Here is a 22,212-nt window from a genome sequence, read left to right as displayed (position 1 = left end):
AAATATATAACTGCTCCTCTTTGTTTTTTTCTTTTATCATTACAATATGTTTTGATGGTCACCTGCTCATATTCTTCAGTCCTTCTTAATAGCCACTTCAAAATGTTTATGCAGAATATGTTTAGGAACAGATGTAAATAAAATAATTTTGCATAATCAGATATTTGATATTTTAAAAATCCAATTATGTACAAACACCCTTTTGATTCGGTTGCACTGCTCCACAACTTCCCTGCTTTCAGTGATTCCCAAGATCTGCATCTATCAGTCAGAGTTCAAACGGTTGTGATTTCTTTTTAACAAAACCAGAACACTGGAGAGCACTGTCGTGCTGTTATTGAAGAAATGGATAAATTGTAAAATATTGAAGTCTCAAAAGTTGTTGAAACAAAAATGCTCACAAGCAATTTTTGCTTCTGTGGCAGGTTTTGTCTTAAAGTGTTCCCCAGTTTCCCCAGATTTCCCATTGCAGTTAGGATATACTTTAGTAATTCCATTCAAAAAGTGAAACTTGTGTTATGTAGACATTCATTCCTCACAGACCGACATATTTCAAATGTTTATTTCTTTTAATTTTGATGAATATAACTGACAACTAATGAAAACCACAAATTCAATATCCCAGAAAATTAGAATATTGTGGAAAAGAATATTAGAATATTACTTCAGACCCATACAAAAAAAGGATTTCTAGAAATGCTGGCCAGCAATGTGGCGTGGCATGAAGTCCATCAGTCTGTGGCACTGCTCAGGTCTCATGAGAGCCCAGGTTGCTCTGATAGTGGCCTTCAGCTCTGATGCATTGTTGGGTCTGGTGTATCACATCTTCCTTTTCACAATACTCCATAGATTTTCTACGGGGTTAAGGTCAGGCCCGTTTGCTGGCCAATTAAGAACAGGGATACCATGGTCCTTTAACCAGGTACTTGTAGCTTTGGCACTGTGTGCAGGTACCAAGTCTTGTTTGAAAATTAAATCTGCATTTCCATAAAGTTGGTCAGCGGCAGGAAGCCTGAAGTGCTCTAAGACTTCCTGGTAGATGGATGCAAGACGTGGGTCTCAGCTGTCGCATTCCTTGTGTCAAGCAATGTTTGAACAAGAGACAGAGTCAGAAGCATCTTGCCTGGACTAAAGACAAATCGGACTGGACTGCTGCTGAGTGTCCAAAGTTATGTTGTCTGATGAAAGGAAATGTTGCATGTCCTTTGGAAATCAAGGTCTCAGAGTCTGGAGGAAGAGAGGAGAGGCACAGAATCCATGTTGCTTGAGGTCGAGTGTAAAGTTTCCACAGTCAGTGATTGTTTGGGTGCCATATCATCTGCTGGTGTTGGTCCACTGTGTTTTCTTAGGTCCACGGTCGACACAGCCGTCTACCAGGAAGTCTTAGAGCACTTCATGCTTCCTGACGCTGACCAACTTTATGGAAATGCAGATTTCATTTTCAAACAGGACTTGGTACCTGCACACAGTGCCAAAGCTACAAGTACCTGGTTAAAGGACCATGGTATCCCTGTTCTTAATTGGCCAGCAAACAGGCCTGACCTTAACCCTGTAGAAAATCTATGGAGTATTGTGAAAAGGAAGATGTGATACGCCAGACCCAACAATGCAATGAGCTGAAGGCCACTATCAGAGCAACCTGGGCTCTCATGAGACCTGAGCAGTGCCACAGACTGATGGACTCCATGCCACGCCACATTGCTGCAGTAATTCAGGCAAAAGGAGCTCCAACTAAGTACTGAGTGCTGTACATGCTCACACTTTTCATGTTCATACTTTTCAGTTGGCCAACATTTCTAGAAATCCTTTTTTTGTATTTTGTGATTATGTGTTGATTATGTGTTGATGCCTTTTACTATTCTAAATATCTGTAATGTCTTTGTTTTATGTAAAGCACTTTGAATTGTCCTGTACATGAAATGTGCTATACAAATAAACTGCCTTGCCTTGCCTATCAGTCTGAAGTAATATTCTAATATTCCTTTCCACAATATTCTAATTTTCCGGGATATTGAATTTGTGGTTTTTAGTTGTCAGTTATAATCATCGAAATTAAAAGAAATAAACATTTGAAATATGTCAGTCTGTGAGGAATGAATGTCTACATAACACAAGTTTCACTTTTTGAATGGAATTACTGAAATAAATAAACTTTTTCATGATATTCTAATTTTATGATGAGCGCCTGTAAATATATCACCTCTAAAAGATGCCTTCAGTTGGCTCCTCTACTACTTACCACTTCATCAAAGAAATTATCCAATCCAACTACCAAAACACCTAAAGGACATTGTGTTAGCTGCTTGCTGCTTGTGACTTACTTTCCTGTTCAGAGAGGTTAAAAAGGAAAAGAGTGACTATTTCAAAATGGCCAGTAATTAATCCTGAGTCAAACTTCCTTAAAAGCTTTGAACAGAGAAATCTCCCAACTTTAAAGACCATGAACATGAAGCAGGAGGAGTGGCCTCCTGCTTCTATAGTGAGCTGGTGATTATGTCTAAGGCACCACTGCTGGTTATGCAAAATTGTCTAATTTGCAATTATTTAAACTCATATTCTAAAACTCAAACCATAACAGTGACCAGGGGTGGGGGTATACACTTCAATATGATGGAATTATATAATAAAAAAGAGAGGTGGGAGCGTTTGGCTTTTTCTTTTTTTGTTTCGGTGGTGTAATTGAATGTGTATTATTTGATGCTTTGTTCCCTGTCTGACTGTCGTTCCCGATGTAATAATGTCGTATACAGAGGTTAGAATCCTACTGCTGCAGACAATGCCTTGTATAGAAATAAAGCTGATATATATACATCATTTAAAATAACTATTTTAATGGCAATAGAAGTGTGTAAAGTAAAACACATCACTCGCTACATTTCCAACCATTGTATGAGAGAAAATAAATTCTATCCTATATTAAATAGCATGGAGGAAACATTTCTGTCTTCATGTTTGTATTTTTGTCTCCAGCCATTTTATTTGCTACGTTTATACTAAAGCTGCGTCAGCCGTGCAGCCACAGCCGCTGCAGTGGCAAAGGGTACCAACGAGTGCAAGGGAGATGGCCCGAAATTGATCCAAACGTGGCCCTGAATTCAATAACGTGAAAATCCCAAGTGGTCACAAGGTGGTGCTATAGTAATTTTTCATGAATAAACATGCTCAGGGGGGCTGCACGGTGGCGTGGATCTTCAGGTACTCCAACTTCCTCCCACTGTCCAAAGACATGCATGTTAGGTTAACTGGTGACTCTAAATTCTCCCTAGGACTGAGTGTGTGTGTGAATGGTTGTTTGTCTCATTCTGTGTTGGCTCTGCAATGGGCTGGTGACCTGCTAAAATGCTGGGATAGGCTCCAGCTTCCCCGCAACTCGTAATGGGCTAAGCTGTACAGAGGATGAATGAATGAAACATGCTCAGGTTGGAGAAACTAAGGTGGCCACTAGGTGGTGCTGTAGTCGTTTTTCATGTAGAAACATGTTCAAATTGGGACTCTGATCAAAACTGGCAAATCTCATGGCGTTTGGTCACCTGAGTTCCAAGTTAGACGCACTTCCTCTATGATGGAGAAGGGACTTCCTGTTTCCAGGGGACAGGGCTATGGCGTTGACAACATCTGGACATCCAGATGTGTTCAGCGTGGAACTGGAGTGAACCATGTTCAGTTTGGTGATCTCAGCAGCACTAGGTGGCGCTATAGTCGGTTTTCATATACCAACATGTTCAGGTTGGAACTGTAATGACAAATTTAACGCCGTTCGGTCAACAGAGTCCAGAGTTAGAGTCACTTCCTGTTTCATGGTGAAGGAATGAAACCTCACAGGAAGTCATTTTTATTATGATGGTGCAAGAAGTCAGTCATCATTTTGATCCTGAATTCATGAAGGCTGATATTTATGAGTTTGAATTAGTTTTACTGGTATCACAGGATAAAAATACAGGACACATTAATTCCACAGATTAGAATCTCTAATGATCAACACATAATTAGCAGTTATTATTCATGTCATATTAAAAATCCAAATTTGACATTTTCTCTGTGAGAAAAGCTGATTCTGGATGTGCAAGTTACAGTGGTGAACTGAATCCACCAAAAACCACTTTATCATCCTTAATGATGAAGTTTCTAATAGTTTTCAAGCTTCACATTTAGCATTTTTTATCAATAGGTGACCAGAAACAAAGTTATCTCTGGTTCCATTTTAAAAATCTAAATTTGACAGCATCTCTGCGAAAGAAGCGGATTTAGGGCATGGGCATTTTTTTTTTTTTGTCACCAAATCCACCAAAAACCACTTTATTCTACTTATTTATAGTTTCTGACAGTTTTCAAGCCTTACATTTAGAGGATGGCCGCAGTATGAACCACTCAGCTTCACATTTGACACGGTCGTCAACGCTGCTTACCAGTGAATTGTAATGGGATTTATCAGTTGTCATAAAAGTAGTTGAAAGTGTGGTAACTGTGCATCCCTACTGTTAAAATAATGTGTTGGAAAATACAGCTTATGTGAACAGAGACTTTATTTGTTTTACAATATTATCTTGGTTACATTCGTATATAAACTTAGATTTTTCTGGATTTTTTTTATACAGAATGATAGCAATATTTATCAGATTGCATACAATGAGAGTTAAAGTACATGCATCTGAACATGAACAGCATTAAAGAAGACAGTTTATATAACAAGTAGAAATTCACAACTGTGAGCTTCTGCTCACCCTCGCTGTGTTGATCTGTCAAGGAAGGAATACAGCGGGAAGGACAGCAGGTTTACTCTTTAGCCCAGGGATGTGGAACCAAAATCAATGTGAACAGTTGGTTTTCAGCATCAAATTTAATTCGGTTTTTTTTTTCTTTTTAATGTACAAGTTTGTTATCACTAGTTCTCTTCTTAACGAGGCACCACAAACGCAATAACAAAACAAAAACAAAAAAAACCACATTGTTGAAATGGAAACAGGAAGGATGACCGCATGGGCTCATGGAAAGTGCACTTAGTGGGTCTGCTCAGCGCAGACCCTTCCAAACAAATACTAACAATTTCTTCAACACACGATCATAAAACAGAGACCATTACATGTTTTCAACTACCATTTGGCCAATCACATAGCGTGCTCGGATTAGTCTCCCTTTCACCACCTCACAACTCTTTAAGCGTTTGTGGACAGTTCCAGCTGCGTGAGGAATAAACATCTGCTGCCACCCATTTCCCAACACTGCACCCTGGAATGAGCACATTTTGTTACTGGTACCAGCAATCTCACCACATCAGAAGCTGGAAATGTGTTGCGATGTCGCCATCTCTTGGAAGAGGTGGAAAACTGCTAAAATGCGACTAAGCTGAATGTTAGAATCTAAAAAGTAAAAACTAACAATGCCAAAGTAAACTAATTCTTACCTGCATATGGTTTAAACTAAAAACAGCTCATTCGTTAAATCACTCCTACTGGTAAGGTAATAATGACTCCACATTGGATCTAGGACAAACGTTTTTATACGAGACTCCAGGTGATATTTCAGCTCAGATTATTTACAAAGGACATGTGCAGGGACAGGGCTCTGATGGCTGCCAGTCAGCTTTTACAGCATTTTGAATAGGATGAACCATCACTGACTCATCCTCTGAGGAGGAAGCTCTGGACTCATGATGTTTTTTCCTTTTCTCTTTTTCAAATACAAATTTTTACTGTCCTTGATACTGAATAAAAAAAGGAGAAAAACATACAAACTACATATCAGTCTACAAGATTAACATATAGACAACGCTAATGCGAAGACATGGGAAAAGTAAAGCTAAAGAATATTTTAAAGGAAGGAAAAAAAGGCTTAATATGTTAAAACTGAGAAGAGGTGCATAAGATGACTGTGATACATGAGGTGTTTTTTGTATGATGACAGACAGACAGAAAGAGAGAGATAAAGATTAGAAGAAGGAATAAAAGAAAATGAGTTCTGTAGACATCCTGACAGTTTTCAGCTCTCCGTCAGGTCTTCACACCTCAGGGACAGAGTGGTCCATGGCAGACCGCAGAAGACCGGTGGACATCCTGAAAAATAAGCACACGTCTGTCAGTTAACTGAATCCTGGAAAAAAAAAACTTCTTTGGGATGAATTCTTTCAACTTTAATAGATGTAGCTCGCTGCAGCTGGTGGTACAAACATGCCAAGCTGTAGCTGTTAGAACGGTAAAGGCCGACAGTGGGTCCAAACTGGGATTAGACTAAATTAGTTTAGACGCTGGAGACTGATGTCCAGTCATGCAGGTGCACTCGTAAAATACACGGTGGCTTCTGCTTACTAATGTACTCAATTTCAGCAGTAAAGAATACAACTGAGTCAGTTTGCCCTTCTGAAGTCATCTTAGTTTTTGATGCTTTACATTTCTGCAATTTGTAGAAACAAAATGTTCATTTTAAGTCACTGGTTTCTTATACTGTCAGTATTTATTACATTACCACCACAGTCCTCATTAACACACACCAACCAATCAAATGTGGGTTTAAATCAATTTTGGAGAGTATAAATGAAAACTTAAAGGTCAGTTTACCAGGTGATGAATAAAGCAAATTATTTAGGTTATTTGTCCTGGCAGCTTACTTTAGCATGTGCGGTGTTGGTTTGATTTATTTCTCCTTTTATAAATAGCATTTGAAAATACATTTACAAATCACTTTATTTAATAATTATTTTGTCAATATGCAAGTCTTCTATAATATTTCAATTCAAAATGTGTAATTACAAAACACTTTGCAATTTGATTTCTTTTGTAAGAATCGGTGAATTTTAAATTATCTTTAGCTATTTATCGTTTTATTTCACAATTACTCATCATCAAAATGTCGTGTTGCTGTTTCAACATTAAAAAAAAAGTTGAAAATGTCTTTTTCTGTTTAAATGAAAATGCCAAAGAATTTAAAGAAACTTGTTATTAACTGCATTCAGTTGCACAAATAATCTGGCAAATTTTTGTTTTTAACCTATTCAGCGTACAGTTATAGTGTAAATTGTCACTTTTTCCAATCTTAAAAAAACAATTCATTAGCAAAACGGATTAAATCATGAAATATGGTGCAATGTTTTGTCACACATTACATAGCAATAAAATACAAAACTAAGTTTTAGATACAGTTTAATAATTATTAAAAAAAAGGTGTTTTCTGCATCACTGCTGAATCTATGCTGGTGTCAAACACATTCACACATTTAAAGCAGCCACTAAATCTGACATGAGAACGGTTCCACGTTGTTAAACTTCCTGTTTGTTACTAACTTACAGGAAAGCAGTGGTGATAACGTTTGAAGACTCGGATCAGGTCCTACCTCTTAATCATGTGTTCATAGACGAACTTGGGCATAATGGTGATGGTCATGGTGGATGGAGAGGTGTTCAGAATGTCCTTGATCTGAGAATCCTGGAAATTTTACACAAAGAAATGTTAAGACACATTGACTTTTTGATTGTTCTAATTTGATTGTTCAGTTATTTTAGTTATATTATTTTTAAAGGGTTGGTAAGAAATGAGCGCTCTGGGGGGGAAAAACCCTTTATGACATATAGATATATATATATATATATATATATATATAGACACACACATACTGACCAAGTTCGTAACCTTGGAGTGTTGATAGACTCAGACCTGACTTTCAGCAGCCACATAAAAGCTTCACTAAGCTGACGTGTACTAAGAGCTTCACAGCCTTCAGGGGTGCAGAGAGCTGCACTTACTTAAACATGCTGCACGTTTTAGCGTTTCCTTCTGTCATTGGAGCAACCATCCTGATGCAGGCTTAGAAATTTAATAATACAACAAATATGAAATAAGCTCATTTAGTGTGTCTGTATCTATTTCTAATTTTAATCCCTGAATGGACACAATGCATTGTCAGCGCACTTCATTTTATATCAGAAATAATGGAAAACACACTTCTTACACAACTTTGCACAAATATGACTGATCTTCAGAAAAGTGTGTGTCTGACCTTGAGTCCGATAACATTCTGTCCATTGATTTCGCAGATGTAATGTTCAGTCAGCAGGCCGTTACGGGCAGCAGAGCCATCTTTAACCAGGGATGTGATTTTGCCAGACTTGTAGATGAAACCCACGTGTCCTGAGCTGTCTTTGTGCATGGTGACAGTTCTTTGAAATGGCCTTGAGAAAAAAGAGAACACACACACACACAAAAAAAAGATTCACAAAGGTTAAATTTTGCTTTGATGTTTCGTCAGAAAATTTTCCGACTAACTCCTCTATCCCACCGAAAGTGGAATCGCTGTGGGGCGGCAATGCCGAGCTTTCCGCCCAGCACCATCACACCGGCACCATCACACCGGCACCAGCACCATCACACTAGGAGCGTCTCAGCAGAGCGCCTCTGCCGCGGCTGGACTCTGATGTGTGGTGTCCTACAAAATTTTCCACCTCCAAGATAAACATCTTGTCATTCATGGTGTCTAGTATCATGTGAGACCCTCTCTCACCTGGCGGCTTTGTGCCCGTGCCGCCAGTTATGACGTAATGTTGATGTTTCAAAGTAGAACACGATCCAAAGTCTACACACAGTGTTTTATTTTTAAAATCAACCAGATCCACTTTGCTTTTCATCGACTGGTTTCCTGCCTGAACGGTCCGCTCTTTAGACTAACGCGGTTTCCAAGTGGTAAACAGCAAAAATAGAACGTTTATTTGGCGCTAATGCCCTGCCCGGCGTGCCGTGTGAAAGCACTTGATTGACTAGAGTTGCTGCGACCGGCCACTCCACGATGCTTCTGTGTTCAGTGGAACACAGCTGTTTACACCATGATGCTGGGACAGTAAAATGTAAAGATTTTAATGCATTCTGGCCTCTCGTTTACACGGTGGGAGTTTTGGGTGGATAAAAACTTTAACAGTCTTCAAAGTGAACATTTCTTACAAAAAAGCATCATGTCGTGCCAGTTCAGCTGGATATTAAGGAAACGCTGCCATGCATTTTCTCTCCCTCTGTAATGCTGAAAAATATAAAATGGTGCAAAACCCACAATCAGTAGACAAAAGGTAGTGATCCAAAACACTGCTGCCAGAGTGTTGAACGATACTGATAAAAGAAACCACATTTCTGCTGTTTTGCCCTCTCTTCACTGCTTTCCTATTAAATTTACAATATAATTTACAATAGTTTAAATATTTTATTTCACTCTGATCATCCTGAAAGTGCTCTTTGTTCCCTGAATGCTGGCCTACAACTTGTTCCAAGAATCTCTAAAGTCCACAGCAGGAGGCAGCCTTCAGCTTTCAGGATCCTCTGCAGAGGAACCGGCTCTCAGCTTGGGTATGAGACACTCGCCCTCTGTTTGCTGTTGCTTTTGCCAGCATTGCTGCATACCCAACAGCAGATACAGACTGCTTCCTCTAATTTGGCCGGCACCCAGTGAGTTCCAGCGTCTTGCCTCCAGAGGAAAGTTTTTATTCTCCAAATTTAAGACTGATTTAAGGCGTTATACAGAGTTGTTCCCACTGTCTTCGTTAAGTGGGCATTCATGAATCCTGGTGCGTTTACTCACAAAGTCCGCTTCGTTTGGGGTATGTGAATGTATTGCAAACTAACTCTGATTTGAAACAAAGGAGCAGACTCGGTCCCCCTACAAATGCGCACAGTACTGTAGGTAAACGCAACCAAAATATAAGCGCACGTGGGATGATAGGATGGGAGAAATGGCTCGCGGTCAGATGTGGGCAACTCAGTCGAAGTTCTGAAAAAAAAATACATTCAGCTTAAGGCCACTAGAATCTGATTCGGCTCCGTGTTTTCTCTTATATGGTAGAAAATTAAAGGCTGAATAATTAGGATTTTTCCTAAAAAATTATTTAAAATGTTCTCATTTGCTGCGAGGGATAAAAAGAATATTCCCTATAAACAATCTGTCTCCTACATCAACAATGTCTTTGTCAAGTTTTTCTCCTTCAAAATAAGAGTTCCATGCCAGAATAACTTGGGTGCATCATGTTGCTCTTTCCAACTTCCTGGTTCCTTAACCAATCATATGCGACTCCCCACGGTTGCCTAACAACAACAAGGCAGCGTTTGGTATTTTATGTTGGCAAAAGAGCAGCAGCGTGCAGGTATGGAAGCTAGTAAAAGAAGCGGACCAGAAATAGTTTCAGAAAAACCTAAAAAGCCTCAGCATCCTGATAAAAAAAGCAAACGGCCAAACACAGAATTAAACGAGGTTCAGTATTGGAGAATCTTTTGAAAGGTGGAGAAGTCTGAGCTGGCAAAGTTTCTCCTCGACAGGTAAGCACCGGAATTTTGCTTAAATTAACCGAAAAGTTTATCTTGATTTACAAAGATTTTAGTCTAATTTATTTCTCGGCACTCATTAAATTAATTTTTGTGACTGTATGGATGTATTAGTGGAGTAAATTGGTGGCCTATTAGTTTACAACAGGGGTGCCCAAGTTCGGTCCTCGAGATCTACCATCCTGCAACTTTTAGATGCAACCCTTCTCCAACACACTTGAATCAGAAGTCATCTGCATGTCATTCAGCGCTGCAGAGGCCTGGTAACGAGCCAGTCATTTGATTCAGGTGTGTTGGAGAAGGGTTGCATCTAAAAGTTGCAGGATGGTAGATCTTGAGGACCGGACTTGGGCACCCCTGGTTTACAACAACAAATGTAATGATGTTTGGGCCGAATGAATACTGTGTTTGTCCTTATAAACTTATGAAATTACTATCAAATTAATTTATTAAGTGAGACTAAGGGAAAACTGCCACTGCACAGCATTTGTTGATTAATGTAGGTTTGTTTACACTGTTTTTTATGCTAACGTAAATTAGCGCTATCTTTGCAAAACATGGCAACTTACTGTGTGTGTGAATCATCTTCGCTCGTCATCATGATGTTTGCTGGCGCTATGTTCTCCGTCCTTCATAGACTGTATAAAAGAACCGTCCTCTCACAAACCGGCAACCTACACGAACCTCTTCGAGGGGGAGGGGGGAGGAACGCTCTCCGTGTTTTTCTCTTTCGACTGCAGTTCTGATTTGAAACACTAGGTGTCAATGCTACTTATTTCGCTTTAAGTTGTCCTGCATTAACTTCATTGTGTGTTTCGTCTTCTTCAGTAATTTTTTGATGGAACGCCACTTCTAGCAGGGAGTGGAACATATTGTTTAAAAGGTCCGATTTGTAATGCAGCGTGAACTCCCCAACTGAACCGAGCCTAGCATATGCACCCCTAACTGAATGTCCATCTAAAGCATAACACTGTCAGGAAATTACCAGATCTAATGCTGCTATAATTTTACGCCCCATCATATTAAATGCTCACCTGTCTCTGACCACCATCTCAATGCGGGTTTCAGCCGCAGCCTTAAGAGCCTTGTGGGCCTTGTCTACGCTCCATCCGGCACAGTTCTGCCCGTTGATCTGAAGAACCTGGTCCCCGAAGCGCAGCCCGCCCAGGGCAGCAGGGGAATTAGCCTGCACAAGCTGGACGAACACTCCCTGAGAGACAGGACACAGAAAAAACACTAAGTCAGAGAAGGGAAAGGAGGAGGTGAGACAAGAAGGAGAGAGGTAGTTATGGAGGCAAAATAAAAAAATGTCCATAAGAAACAAGGAAAGATTTTGTTAGTTTATGTTTGAACTTTTTTACATTAGATTATCATTTAGTTGTAATAATCAGTTCAATATTTCATAAAATCTAGACCTAAAAAAGGTTTCATCTGTGCCCCCTTTTCCTGTTCAGTTCCCCTGCTTGTCCCCCCCGCCATCGCCCCTGCATAGGTGACGTATAAATCCTGTCTACCACCTGTCAGCTACTATGTTTGAGAAGAGTGCTGCCAAAAACAACACTTTGGGGAAAATATGTACCGGTGTGAACCATGAACTGCTAGTTCCCTCCTTATCTTCTAAACCAGTGGTTCCCAACCTTGGGTCCAGGACCCCCCAAGGGGGTTCCCTAAAGAGCACAGGGGTCCCAAAAGCTTTGAATATTTAAAGCCATCATGATTCCCAGAACAACAAAAGAGCAGAGGGAGGAAGCTGCTGCACTGATATGGAGAGGATCAGAGAGCCACTAGAGCAGAAACATTTGTGCAAATAGCAGGACAAGTTATTTTGTTATTTATTTTTTTGTTTGTTTGTTTTAATGCAGGGTAAGTGTGGGTGTTGAACCCTCTCACCCGGAAAAGTGTGGGTGTTAAATCACCCTCATCCACCATGGGGGCGAAGCCCATGGGTTGCTCCATCACTGTTTGTTTTATTCTCATATGCATCCATAGAGCCAGCTGACTAATCTGGTTTCATCTTACCACCAGACGCCTCCTTACCCCGTCGTCATAACAGAAAAATCCCAGATGTACTGGTTAAAAATATTAACTCAATTAATAACATAAATTAGTTACCACCTTTAACGTGTTATTTTTGAGTCTTAGAATAAAATAAAATATTGTGAAATACTTAACACTGCATTCTTTGTTAGCTTAACACGCAGTCCTCTGTCCAGTGTATTTATACCTAAAAACCAGTTTAACACCTGACTTTCACTAGCTGATCTCAACAGTGCTGCACTTGTAGCTCTTACAGTGTTTGCGTAGGAATTTACCTATAAATAAATCAGCAAAGTCAGAACTGGCGAAACAGGAATTGACTAAATATATCAGGACAGTGCTTTCATCAAATAAGCTTCAGTTTTAAAGTTAAAAAAAAAACATTTTTAGAATATCTCAAGGAGACTGAATGAGACATTACAGATCATCAATGTGGTCTGGCTACAATCGAAAGTGGAAGACGTGTGGGTTCATTTCTTTAGTCTGGTAATGGTCTTGAGAGGAGACAGTCTGTAGTAAGTAATTAATGTGAGCACATGTGCTTGTCACAAAGTTTGTAATGCTAACTCACATTGTCGATGGCCCTGAGCCGGAGTCCAACCTTCGCGTCCTGGTCCTTACATAGGATGATTTCTCGAAGCCCAGGGCGGATCTCTGCCCTCCTGATGCCAACGTCGGCCCCCGTCACGGGGCGTACCATCCCTCCAACACCTGAGCTGGAGGGCACAGCAACTTGCTGCAGTGGTGAAAGAGGGGAGCAGTAAAGAAGATAAGAAAGCAAACGGATAAGAGAGAGGAAGAGAGGAACGTTACATTAAAATTCAGCTCGAAATTAAACAGAATGCTCAATCAAAATGAGCTATTTATGTGGAAGGATTCAATTTAATCTCTGCCTCTAAGTGAATGCAGTCAGGAAAGCTTATTAAAACTTTATCTTCAATAAGCTTTGCATTGTAGTATGAAAAAAAGACAAAGTAGAGGGTGAGGGTATCAACAAAGAAAACACAAGATGAAATGCCAGCTGACAAACTGACGTGGAGGAGGATTCGCACATACACAGACATGCTACATGAGGGGAGTGAAAAGCTCACACTCTCCCACACACACTGCTTCAGCCCTGCAGTGAGTCACTCAGTAGTGTGGATCTTCAATAACACAGTGCCATGGTGCTCACATGGCACACTTAAGTGAGAGGAATAATTAAAAACATATTTCTTATCAAATGTGACCTGATTATTCTTCATCTCTTTTGTTTCATACAACAAAATCTAAAAATATAAATGTACACATAAGATGAGGATATTAGTAATACACATGATACACAAGCAGACCCTTACATTGTCAGCCACAGGCATGAGGGCCAAGTTCCTCTGAACTTCTTCACTGTTAAGGGCCAGCCCCATGTAATCTCCAAGCTCCTCCAGATTAGGATACAAACCTGTGAGAATGAAGATAGGATAAAATCAGTTTACATAAAAGCAGATGGTGATACACTTTGCCAAACCCGTTCTTATACCTTTTACTACTTCTGTTAAACCACACAGGTTATAGTATCTAGCCTCCACCCTTTACTCACAGGTGTACAAACACTGATATAACATCCACACCTCTGTGACCTTCTCAGCAGATCTGATTTTTCCCAGCACTTCATATTTTATTCAATCAGTCCACAACAACAAGCTCAAGGCTTTAGCAACATTAAGGCGTTCACTGGGAGACTGGGTAATGAGCAGTCTGTGATGCAGTACTGTAAAACTTTCCTGGCACCAGCAGGCATTACCTTGTTAAGAAGGCAAGCCATTTTAATCCATTACTAAAATGTTTGCCATGTTGTGTTTCTCAGTCCAGGTCCTCAGGACCCACTGCCCTGCATGTTTTAAAGGTAATTAGTTCTGGATTAAAAAAAACAATTGATTTATTGATCTGAATCGATTCAAATGAAATAAATTCAATTATCATTCATAAAACCTGGAGATTGAATTTTTTTTTTGGTACGTCCTCTTTCCCGGTAACGTGATCCTACTCTCATGTGACTTAGTGAGGCTCTTAGTATATGTGCACAACTGGTTTCTTCAGTTTGTCTCTTCTATGTAACGATCCTTGTTTCCTCTCTAGCTAACTTATCTCTCCTTAACCCCCACCCCCACACACACACAAACACACAACTTCCAGAGCCAGTTGTCATGGTGACTCAGCAAGCTCTGCTGAGGTCTAAACAAAAAAACTGAAAGCTCACAGGACTCTGCATCCAAATAGAGAGAAGGAAAACCGAATGAGTGGAAGAATGGGATATGGTTACTGAATGACAATAAGCAGAAATCCTGCAGTTTCTAATCTGAACGGGTCCTCTGCATTAACATTCTTTCATGCACACCTTGCAAGGCTTAATTCAAGTTTCCCTTTCACACAAAATAAGAAACTCATAAAAGTACAGAACAAAAATCCCAATGACAAAAAGGAGACATGGAGAAGAATATGTTGTATAAAGTGCAAGGTGCCAATTTATTTCATCATCTTACAAATGCCCCCTACATTTCTGCTCTCATACCAATCCTCTCATTAACAAGCTTTCTATTCCCCTTAAAATTATACTGTTACTTATTAAGGAATACCACAGGATTAAAACCACAGACCCCCTAAAAAAAACAGAAAACGAGGTCACTCTGGGTGAATAACCTTTAAGGCCAAAACATAAAATAGTTTAACAGCTGCAACAAATCAGAGATGTTCACAAGTCAAGTCAGTTTTAGTCGTAATGAGTAATCTGCCATGTGGTTTGATTAAACACTGTATTGTAATATTAAAGGAATTCAAAATCCTTACTTAAACAGCATTTTGTAACAGCACTGATCATTAGCTAAACACTTACTCTGATTAGTAAATATACTCCTAGCATATAAAACAACTAACAGGTTTTTAAGGTGAACCAAAATCCATCTGACCCACAGAGTTGTGTGTAAACTTAGCTAAACTAATACTGTCGTCTACAGCTTTTATTTCTAGATGTAGAGATGACGGCCAAAAAGCTATTATAATTATTGTTAATGTTATTGTAACTATACTATGAACAGCTCATAGATTTAAATGACTTAATATGACACGAATACAAAAAATATGAACAAGAAACTTTTTTATGTAAAAAAAACAACAATAAATTTTGCTAGCATTAATAAAGCAGCAACAGCTGAAACTTATTTATCCGATCAACAGACTCAGTAAAACAGCATTGTTTACAAAAGGTCTGACTGGTCTCAGCTTAACGTTATCCAGGTGGGCGCGGGTAAATGCAGCAGTTTGTGTGAACAACTCACTGTCTTTAGTAAATGTTTAATTTATCTTTTGAACACGTTTAGTAAATTCCAATCTAATTTTATTTTAGTACAAAATTAGTAACAAAGTTACAAATGTTTACGCCACTGTGGCACTAAGCTTTTTGCTAGAACAGATGCTAACGGTAAGCTTTCATATGACAGTGACTGACCTCTCTAGGTGTGTTTTAAGGTGGAAGTAGTGTGGATGTGGTGGATCCAGCATCCTGCATTTTTATATTGCTGACATTGCATTTGATGTCTGCTTTTTTTTTGTTTGTTTTATTTTAAATCAGTCCCTTGTGTGAAGTTTTTATATCCAAAAGTTATAATAAAAAGGCGCTGCCATAGTTTGTGTGTGCAGTTGTGTTTATGTGACGTTAGGTCAGTGTTGCATCTAAGGAAATGAATCATATCCAGCAATCAAAAGATCAGACATCAGGAAAGAAACATTAACAATAAAGATAGTTCATGAATCTCAAAAGTCTGAGCCAAGTCTCAAGTCACTGTATATGTGACTTAGATGAAACTCAAGTCCGAGTCCCAGACATCTTTTGCAACAATAAAGGTGAGACTTACTGGAACTTGGCATCCCTGCAGTAGCAAGCTGAGGCTGGTATGTTCCTTCAGTGATGGCTGGCATGGGGGTGGCTGTCTGGGCAAACTGAGCCTGAGCCTAGAAATTAATCACACACGCCAGTCAACTGGAAGGTTAATTATTATGGTTTTTCTGAATACTGAATTAAATGCAATTTAACACAATACAACTGCAAAGAATGACACATAAAAAAAATGGTGAATAACTCTTTAAAAAGATGTCCCACTAGTCCAAAACAATGAGATACCATTTAGTATCTATGAGGCTAGTATAGAAGATCTTGACTATTAGAAACTCTCAGCTCCATAAAAAATCTGATGATGTGATGTGTAGATGAAGGCCACAAAAAGTAGACTTTTTGATAATCTGTGCATTCTAAATTGCCCAAATATTTTATATTTATAGTTTTAACATTTCTGTTTGAAAAGATAGTGTCATATTTTCTTCCTGCAAATGTCTTGTTTTCAGCTAAAACCATCAGAAAGCGAATTATTTTTGTGATTATGCCAAAAGCAAATAGGGTGCTTAAATATTAGTTATCAGGTTAAATATCTCTTTTTAAACACTTAAAATACATTTACTTCAGAGCATTCATCTTACCTTAATGACCTTGTCAACCTTGAGGTCCTCTAGTGATGGATACAGAGACATGCTGAGGAGAAAACAAGCTGTTGTTACTGGGGAGCATGTAGCAGATACACCTACCAAATCAACTCCTCCCATTACCTTTACACTTAAACTAGTATTTTATACGTACTTTGACCAAAATACTGAGAGTGTCTGAGATTTCATGACTGAGTGACTAATCAGCATAACCAAACACTGTAAAAGCCAAAAAGAGACAAATATTCTCAAGGTCTGACAGAGCTGGCAGTGCTGGATATCAGAGGAAGGAAGCCATTTTAGATGAGCTAAATCTTAAAATGAAGTATACATAAAATATCCGATCATTTTAAACAACGATGGAGAAACACTCTGCAGCTTCTCGTGTGGGAACTACTAATTGCCCTTAATCATATGTAATAGTTATGTAAACTTGATGACTTGTTTTAACTTTCAGTTTAGTTTCTTTTGAAAATTTTCTCATAGTTTTTGTAAAAGGTCAATGATCAGAATGATTTACAAGCCTACAAATAATGACCCGAGTTTAAAACTTCCCTCCAAACCCATTTTTATTCCTTGGCCTTCAACCTCAGCAAGACTTAAGCTTATTTACACTCGTGCAGCGTCTGCGTACGGTAGGGCCAGCATGAGAGCGTAGGGTTACGACATCATGTTGCAGTTCCTCTTCCACGGTAACCACACACATTCAGCAAGAAGCTCCAGAAATCCAGAAACACGTAGTCACAAACTGATGTCAGATCTAAAAGAGGTGCGACATTACTGCTATATTATGGCTTTAGTTCATCATTTCATCCCGATGTTACATTTTCATTTAAGGTACTCGTGTCTGCTGCGAGGCCAATCCATGAGTAAACATGGGTGGAGGGAAAACATGAAAAAAAAAATTAGCTTAGGGTAATAACTCCGGGTTCTGGGATTCAGTCATGATGATAACTTATCCATGCCTCTCCTGAGGCTTCCATAAAAAAAAACACAAACATGCAGATAAACAAACAGGAGTCTGAAGAAGAATGAGGAAATGAGACGACAGTCAGCTTACTGTTATAAAACAACACAAAGGGCAGGTTGAGACATTGCAGAGCGATGACAGGTAGCAAACAGTGTGTTTTCTGCCACTGTAAACACACTTTGACATACTGTACGCTAATGCTCTCATCTCCTTGATTTCCAAATAAAACGGCATCTAGTGGTGTTTCCATCAACATTTAAAACTTCAATAGATTTTTCTCTCTTTTTTTTTTTTTTGCTCCACTTGGTGTTTTTTTAATTATTTGTTCATTCATTCATTCTCTGTACCGCTTGTTCCATTACGGGTCGCGGTAAGCTGGAGCCTATCCCAGCATTAGCAGGTGAGTGGCAGGGTTCACCCTGGACAGGTCACCAGTCCATCGCAGGGCGGTTTTTTAATTATTATTATTTATCCATTTACTGTAAAAATGGATATAGAACGTCAACCCCTCTTCATCACAGTCAACATCCAGACACTATTTTGTTATTATTGGCTGTCAGATTATGAGGTTTAAATTATGTAAAATGGACATATCAATAAATACAGCACCATGAAAGTCAACTTAAAAAAAACAAAACAGAACGTATTACTAACAGCACAGATCAACAGTGACCAAGTGGTTTTTCATCTGCAGTGTTTCCCCTATACTACGACGGACTGGTGAGCTGTCCAGGGTGTACCTGTCTGTCACCTGCTAAATGCTGGGTTAGGCTCCAACTTCCCTGCGACCCTTAATGGACAAAGCAGTATAGATAATGGATGGATGGATGTTTGACTGGGCTGTGGCGGAAAAGGCATTTCAACACAACGCATGCTAACTTAACGCTATTTTCCCACCGGGCTCTGACGCTCAGAGGCAGGAGATATTAAGGCTTACATTTTGTTGTTAGCCAAGACGGCTTGTGTTCTGGGCTTGTACGGATCAAGAAAACGCAACGTCCATCCATGCCTCATTATGAGAGGCATGGAGATTGGGGAAAAAGAAAAAGTTATTTACAGTCAAAGACAGTCAAGGAGTCTATGCTGGCATCCATTGATGGTAGTAACCGAAGTAGTAGTAGTAGTAGAGGTGGTAACATAAGGAGAGTTGTGTCCCTTGCATCAAATGTTTTCGCGATGCTTTTAGAGAAGCTGAGGAAGGCTGAAGTGATATCTTTGGCTGTGGATGAATCGACGGATAAAGGCGGATTTATGCTCCTTGTGATTGGTCAGTTAGGGATCACGTGTTGCCGGATATTTGGATCTTCTCGCTGAATTTGTGTGGCAACCACCGCTTTTAATAACAATTATCAGTAGATCAAGTTGATGAGAGGCTGATCAAATTATTTCTTCATTTTCTTCCACAAGCTAATAAAGACACTGAACCATACTGGACGCCATTGTTGCCATAAAACAGAAAATCCCTACTAAACTGAAGTGAACCATCAAAAGAACTCCAACCTGGTGAGTTTAGCCGATACCACTGCTGCTGCCACCTTCAGATTAGAAGGAGAAACCAAAACGACGCGTACCCCTTACAGTTGAGTGCGAGAGCACACTCACCAGCGTCAGCTACGCCATAACCATCTGGCCGCACGTCGATGCCACGTGAGTATAAATCCACCTTATTGATTTTGCGCAACTGTGCCTCTTTGTGCGAATTTTTGATGGAGAATGTTTTTGCGAGAATCTGCTTGGACTAATTCCCCTGGAGGGGCAGACTACCAGTTTACAAAAACTGCTGCATTCTTTGAGGAGAACAACTTGGATTTGGCACATGTAAACATGCTGGCAATGAATGATGCTTTCTCGATGGTCGGCAGGAATCAGGGACGGATGGCAGCCGTGGCTCCGCAGAGGGGATCACTACATTGCCTCGTCCTCCAAAGCCTTCTCAGTGTCAAACTCAGTGGTGAGCTAAACAAGACCATGGACTCTGTATTGGCAATTATAAACTTCATCCGTTGCACCACCAGTTTAGAGCACCACCTTTCCCTCAAGCTTATATTGTTACAATTAGAAGCATACTATACAGTTTTCTTTTGTATCTGTTAATGCACTTTGAATTTAAATCGTTTGTCAGTTAAATTAATGAAAATGTAAACGACAAAACCACAAAAGCTCCCTCTGTGGATTGATGAGGTGGATCGGGGAATTTAGATCAACACTCGATCTGTAAATCACGTCGATATCAGAGCCTAATACCGATACTGGATCGAATCCATCCCAACTTTAACTCTGGTGGTTCACCTTCTAAGGACCTTTCAACCTTTATCTTAACCCATTCTTGTAAATGAAGTATAGATACAGAAATGAAAAAAGAATGTATTATTCAAATTATAAAACACTAGCTGACAGTTTTAAAACCAGTGAGGTTTTTAAAGGAGTGGGGTTTTCATAAGCTGTGCTCCTTATGATTTTGACATCCACGGTTGCTTAATAATAAAAAAAAAGTGTTTGTCATTTTTTTCCACAATACCAGTTAATAAAACCACAGAGGAACTGAAACTTTGGTCTGCTTAAAAGACAGACGAAACAGAGGAAAAGCAGTGAGGCACATGAATGTCAGTTGTTTCACAATTTTATATCTGCAGCAAAACTCCTCCTGGTCACATGCGCTAATCTTTGGTACAGTCACAGTCATGAAACATTAGCAGGCAATTATCTGATACAGAGACAATAATAAAAAACAGGAAATTATATAAATCCAATGCTAGTTATCAAACTCCAAAGACACTCAATAATACAAGTAGTACTGAGCCCCTAAAATAAGCAAATTACTTGGCCACAATCACATCACTGTGACACCTCACTCTTCCAGCTACTCCAGCCACTACTCTATTCTGTTCTTTTTCACTCCTCAGACAAGTGCATCATTGTGTTAGAGGACACAGAGGGGCATTTTAATACCTCCTTCTGTTTACTTTTCAGCTATGTGCTTGCTTGCTTTGTATTCCTCTTTCATTTGGACTTACAGGCTGGACTCAAATAAACCTGGAAAAAATTAGTGTTTGGCCAACTCTTGTGATGACATAACCTGATCCTTCTGCATTTGCAGTGCAAACAAAATGAACAACCAAAGTTACTTGGAATTTAAGGGAAAATCTCTTACTAATGGATCAGAATAAATGCCTTTCTTATCTGAGAACTGTTGCTACTCAACAGGCCCAGAGGAAATTAGAACATCAGAATAACAACGTTCAAATAGTCTATTAGAGGTGGAAGAACTACATTGAAAATCAGCTAAATGTTGTACAACCAAATTGTGGTATTCTAACCATATATTAAATGATGATGTGTTTTTGTCAAAGTAGATTCTGTTTGTTTACTGTAGTGCTTATAAACATAGGGCTCCCGTTTCTGAGTCTCAATTAGATATTTTTCTGTATAACTTTTTTTTAAATATATCAAATTAACTTAATTATTTCCATCTATTGCGAGTCACTCTAAAATGTGGCCCTTAAACCAAAAGTTGGGAAAACTGGAAAGCTAACTTCAGTAAACCTGAACAAATCGGTTTCATCCAAGAATGTGACCCTTTTCAGGCATCTTCCGGTCTACTGACATGGCTGGGAAACAAACAGGGAGGGACGGAGTTGGAAACGGACAAAAGAACTGACCCTCACTACTTTACCCGTAAATTAAAATATTACCTAGCCCATTACATCTTATGAAGCTCAGACAGATAACAGTATCCTTTACATAAACTGACATCCTTGGCTGTCGTATTAATGCTATAATAACTCTGGATTAGGCTCACAGTAATACATGGGGTGTTAGCATAAATGCAACACAGCTATCATTAATTCTTTAATAATCATATTATTTTTGTCTACGTATAATTAAATGCGGAACTGCTGTTGCGTAGCAGTAATTTGAAACCTAAGTTGAGGCACAAAATGTTGCAAATCAACTTAAGCTAACGTTACTCCACAATCATTAAAAATTGACAAGCTTTTAGATGGCTTAAGAAAATATTTTAATAATTTACAATCATGAGCAAGCTAGCAAGTAACTGAATTTCGGGCGCAGTGTAAGGTATATAAATGACAATAAAACTAGTCGAGTCCCGAAGAAGACCGTCTTTGTTCCGACATAAACAGCAGGATAGAAGAGAGCTAGCCGCAACGACGTTAGCTTTTCAGGGAAACGAAACCAGCCGATAGGAGTTATTACTGAGAAATGTTAGCCAGAATGATATGGTGAAGGTAGTCTCACCTGAACAGTCAGAGCGGTGATATCAGCTCAAAAACGTCTCAAAGCAGATCACTCCTTTATTTTTCTGTGTCTTCGTGGCTGTGGTTCTCACCGTCGCTGAAACCTGAAGGGGACTTCTGGAAAGTGATGTCACTGCTGGTTTCCTGCTCATG

The 22,212-nt window shown here is 39.3% G+C and overlaps 1 protein-coding gene across 1 annotated transcript; it reads right to left on the bottom strand.

Annotated features, from left to right (window-relative positions):
* Window positions 1-4,505: 4,505 nt before the first annotated feature.
* On the bottom strand, window positions 4,506-22,212 carry sdcbp2 (syndecan binding protein (syntenin) 2). Its single transcript, XM_042004812.1, has 9 exons — window positions 22,061-22,212; window positions 16,831-16,882; window positions 16,212-16,308; window positions 13,662-13,762; window positions 12,896-13,060; window positions 11,322-11,497; window positions 7,988-8,159; window positions 7,325-7,416; window positions 4,506-6,050 (listed from the first exon to the last, which is right to left on the bottom strand). The coding sequence occupies exons 2-9, from the start codon at window positions 16,879-16,881 to the stop codon at window positions 5,996-5,998; spliced, it is 909 nt and encodes a 302-aa protein (XP_041860746.1). The 5' UTR covers window position 16,882; window positions 22,061-22,212; the 3' UTR covers window positions 4,506-5,995.

Source organism: Melanotaenia boesemani, chromosome 13, assembly GCF_017639745.1.
Source record: "Melanotaenia boesemani isolate fMelBoe1 chromosome 13, fMelBoe1.pri, whole genome shotgun sequence".
Taxonomy (NCBI): Eukaryota; Metazoa; Chordata; class Actinopteri; order Atheriniformes; family Melanotaeniidae; genus Melanotaenia; species Melanotaenia boesemani.
Note: the sequence above shows the minus strand (reverse complement) of the source record. Positions and strands in the feature narration are given on the sequence as shown.

Coding starts and splice junctions, on each gene's coding strand:
- sdcbp2 (XM_042004812.1), bottom strand. CDS start 16,881: ATGTCTCTGTATCCATCACTAGAGGACCTCAAGGTTGACAAGGTCATT. Junction 11,498..12,895: donor GGCTCAGGGCCATCGACAAT/GTGAGTTAGCAT, acceptor CCTGTCTCTCAG/GGAGTGTTCGTCCAGCTTGT. Junction 6,051..7,324: donor TATGAACACATGATTAAGAG/GTAGGACCTGAT, acceptor CTTATTTTTCAG/GATGTCCACCGGTCTTCTGC.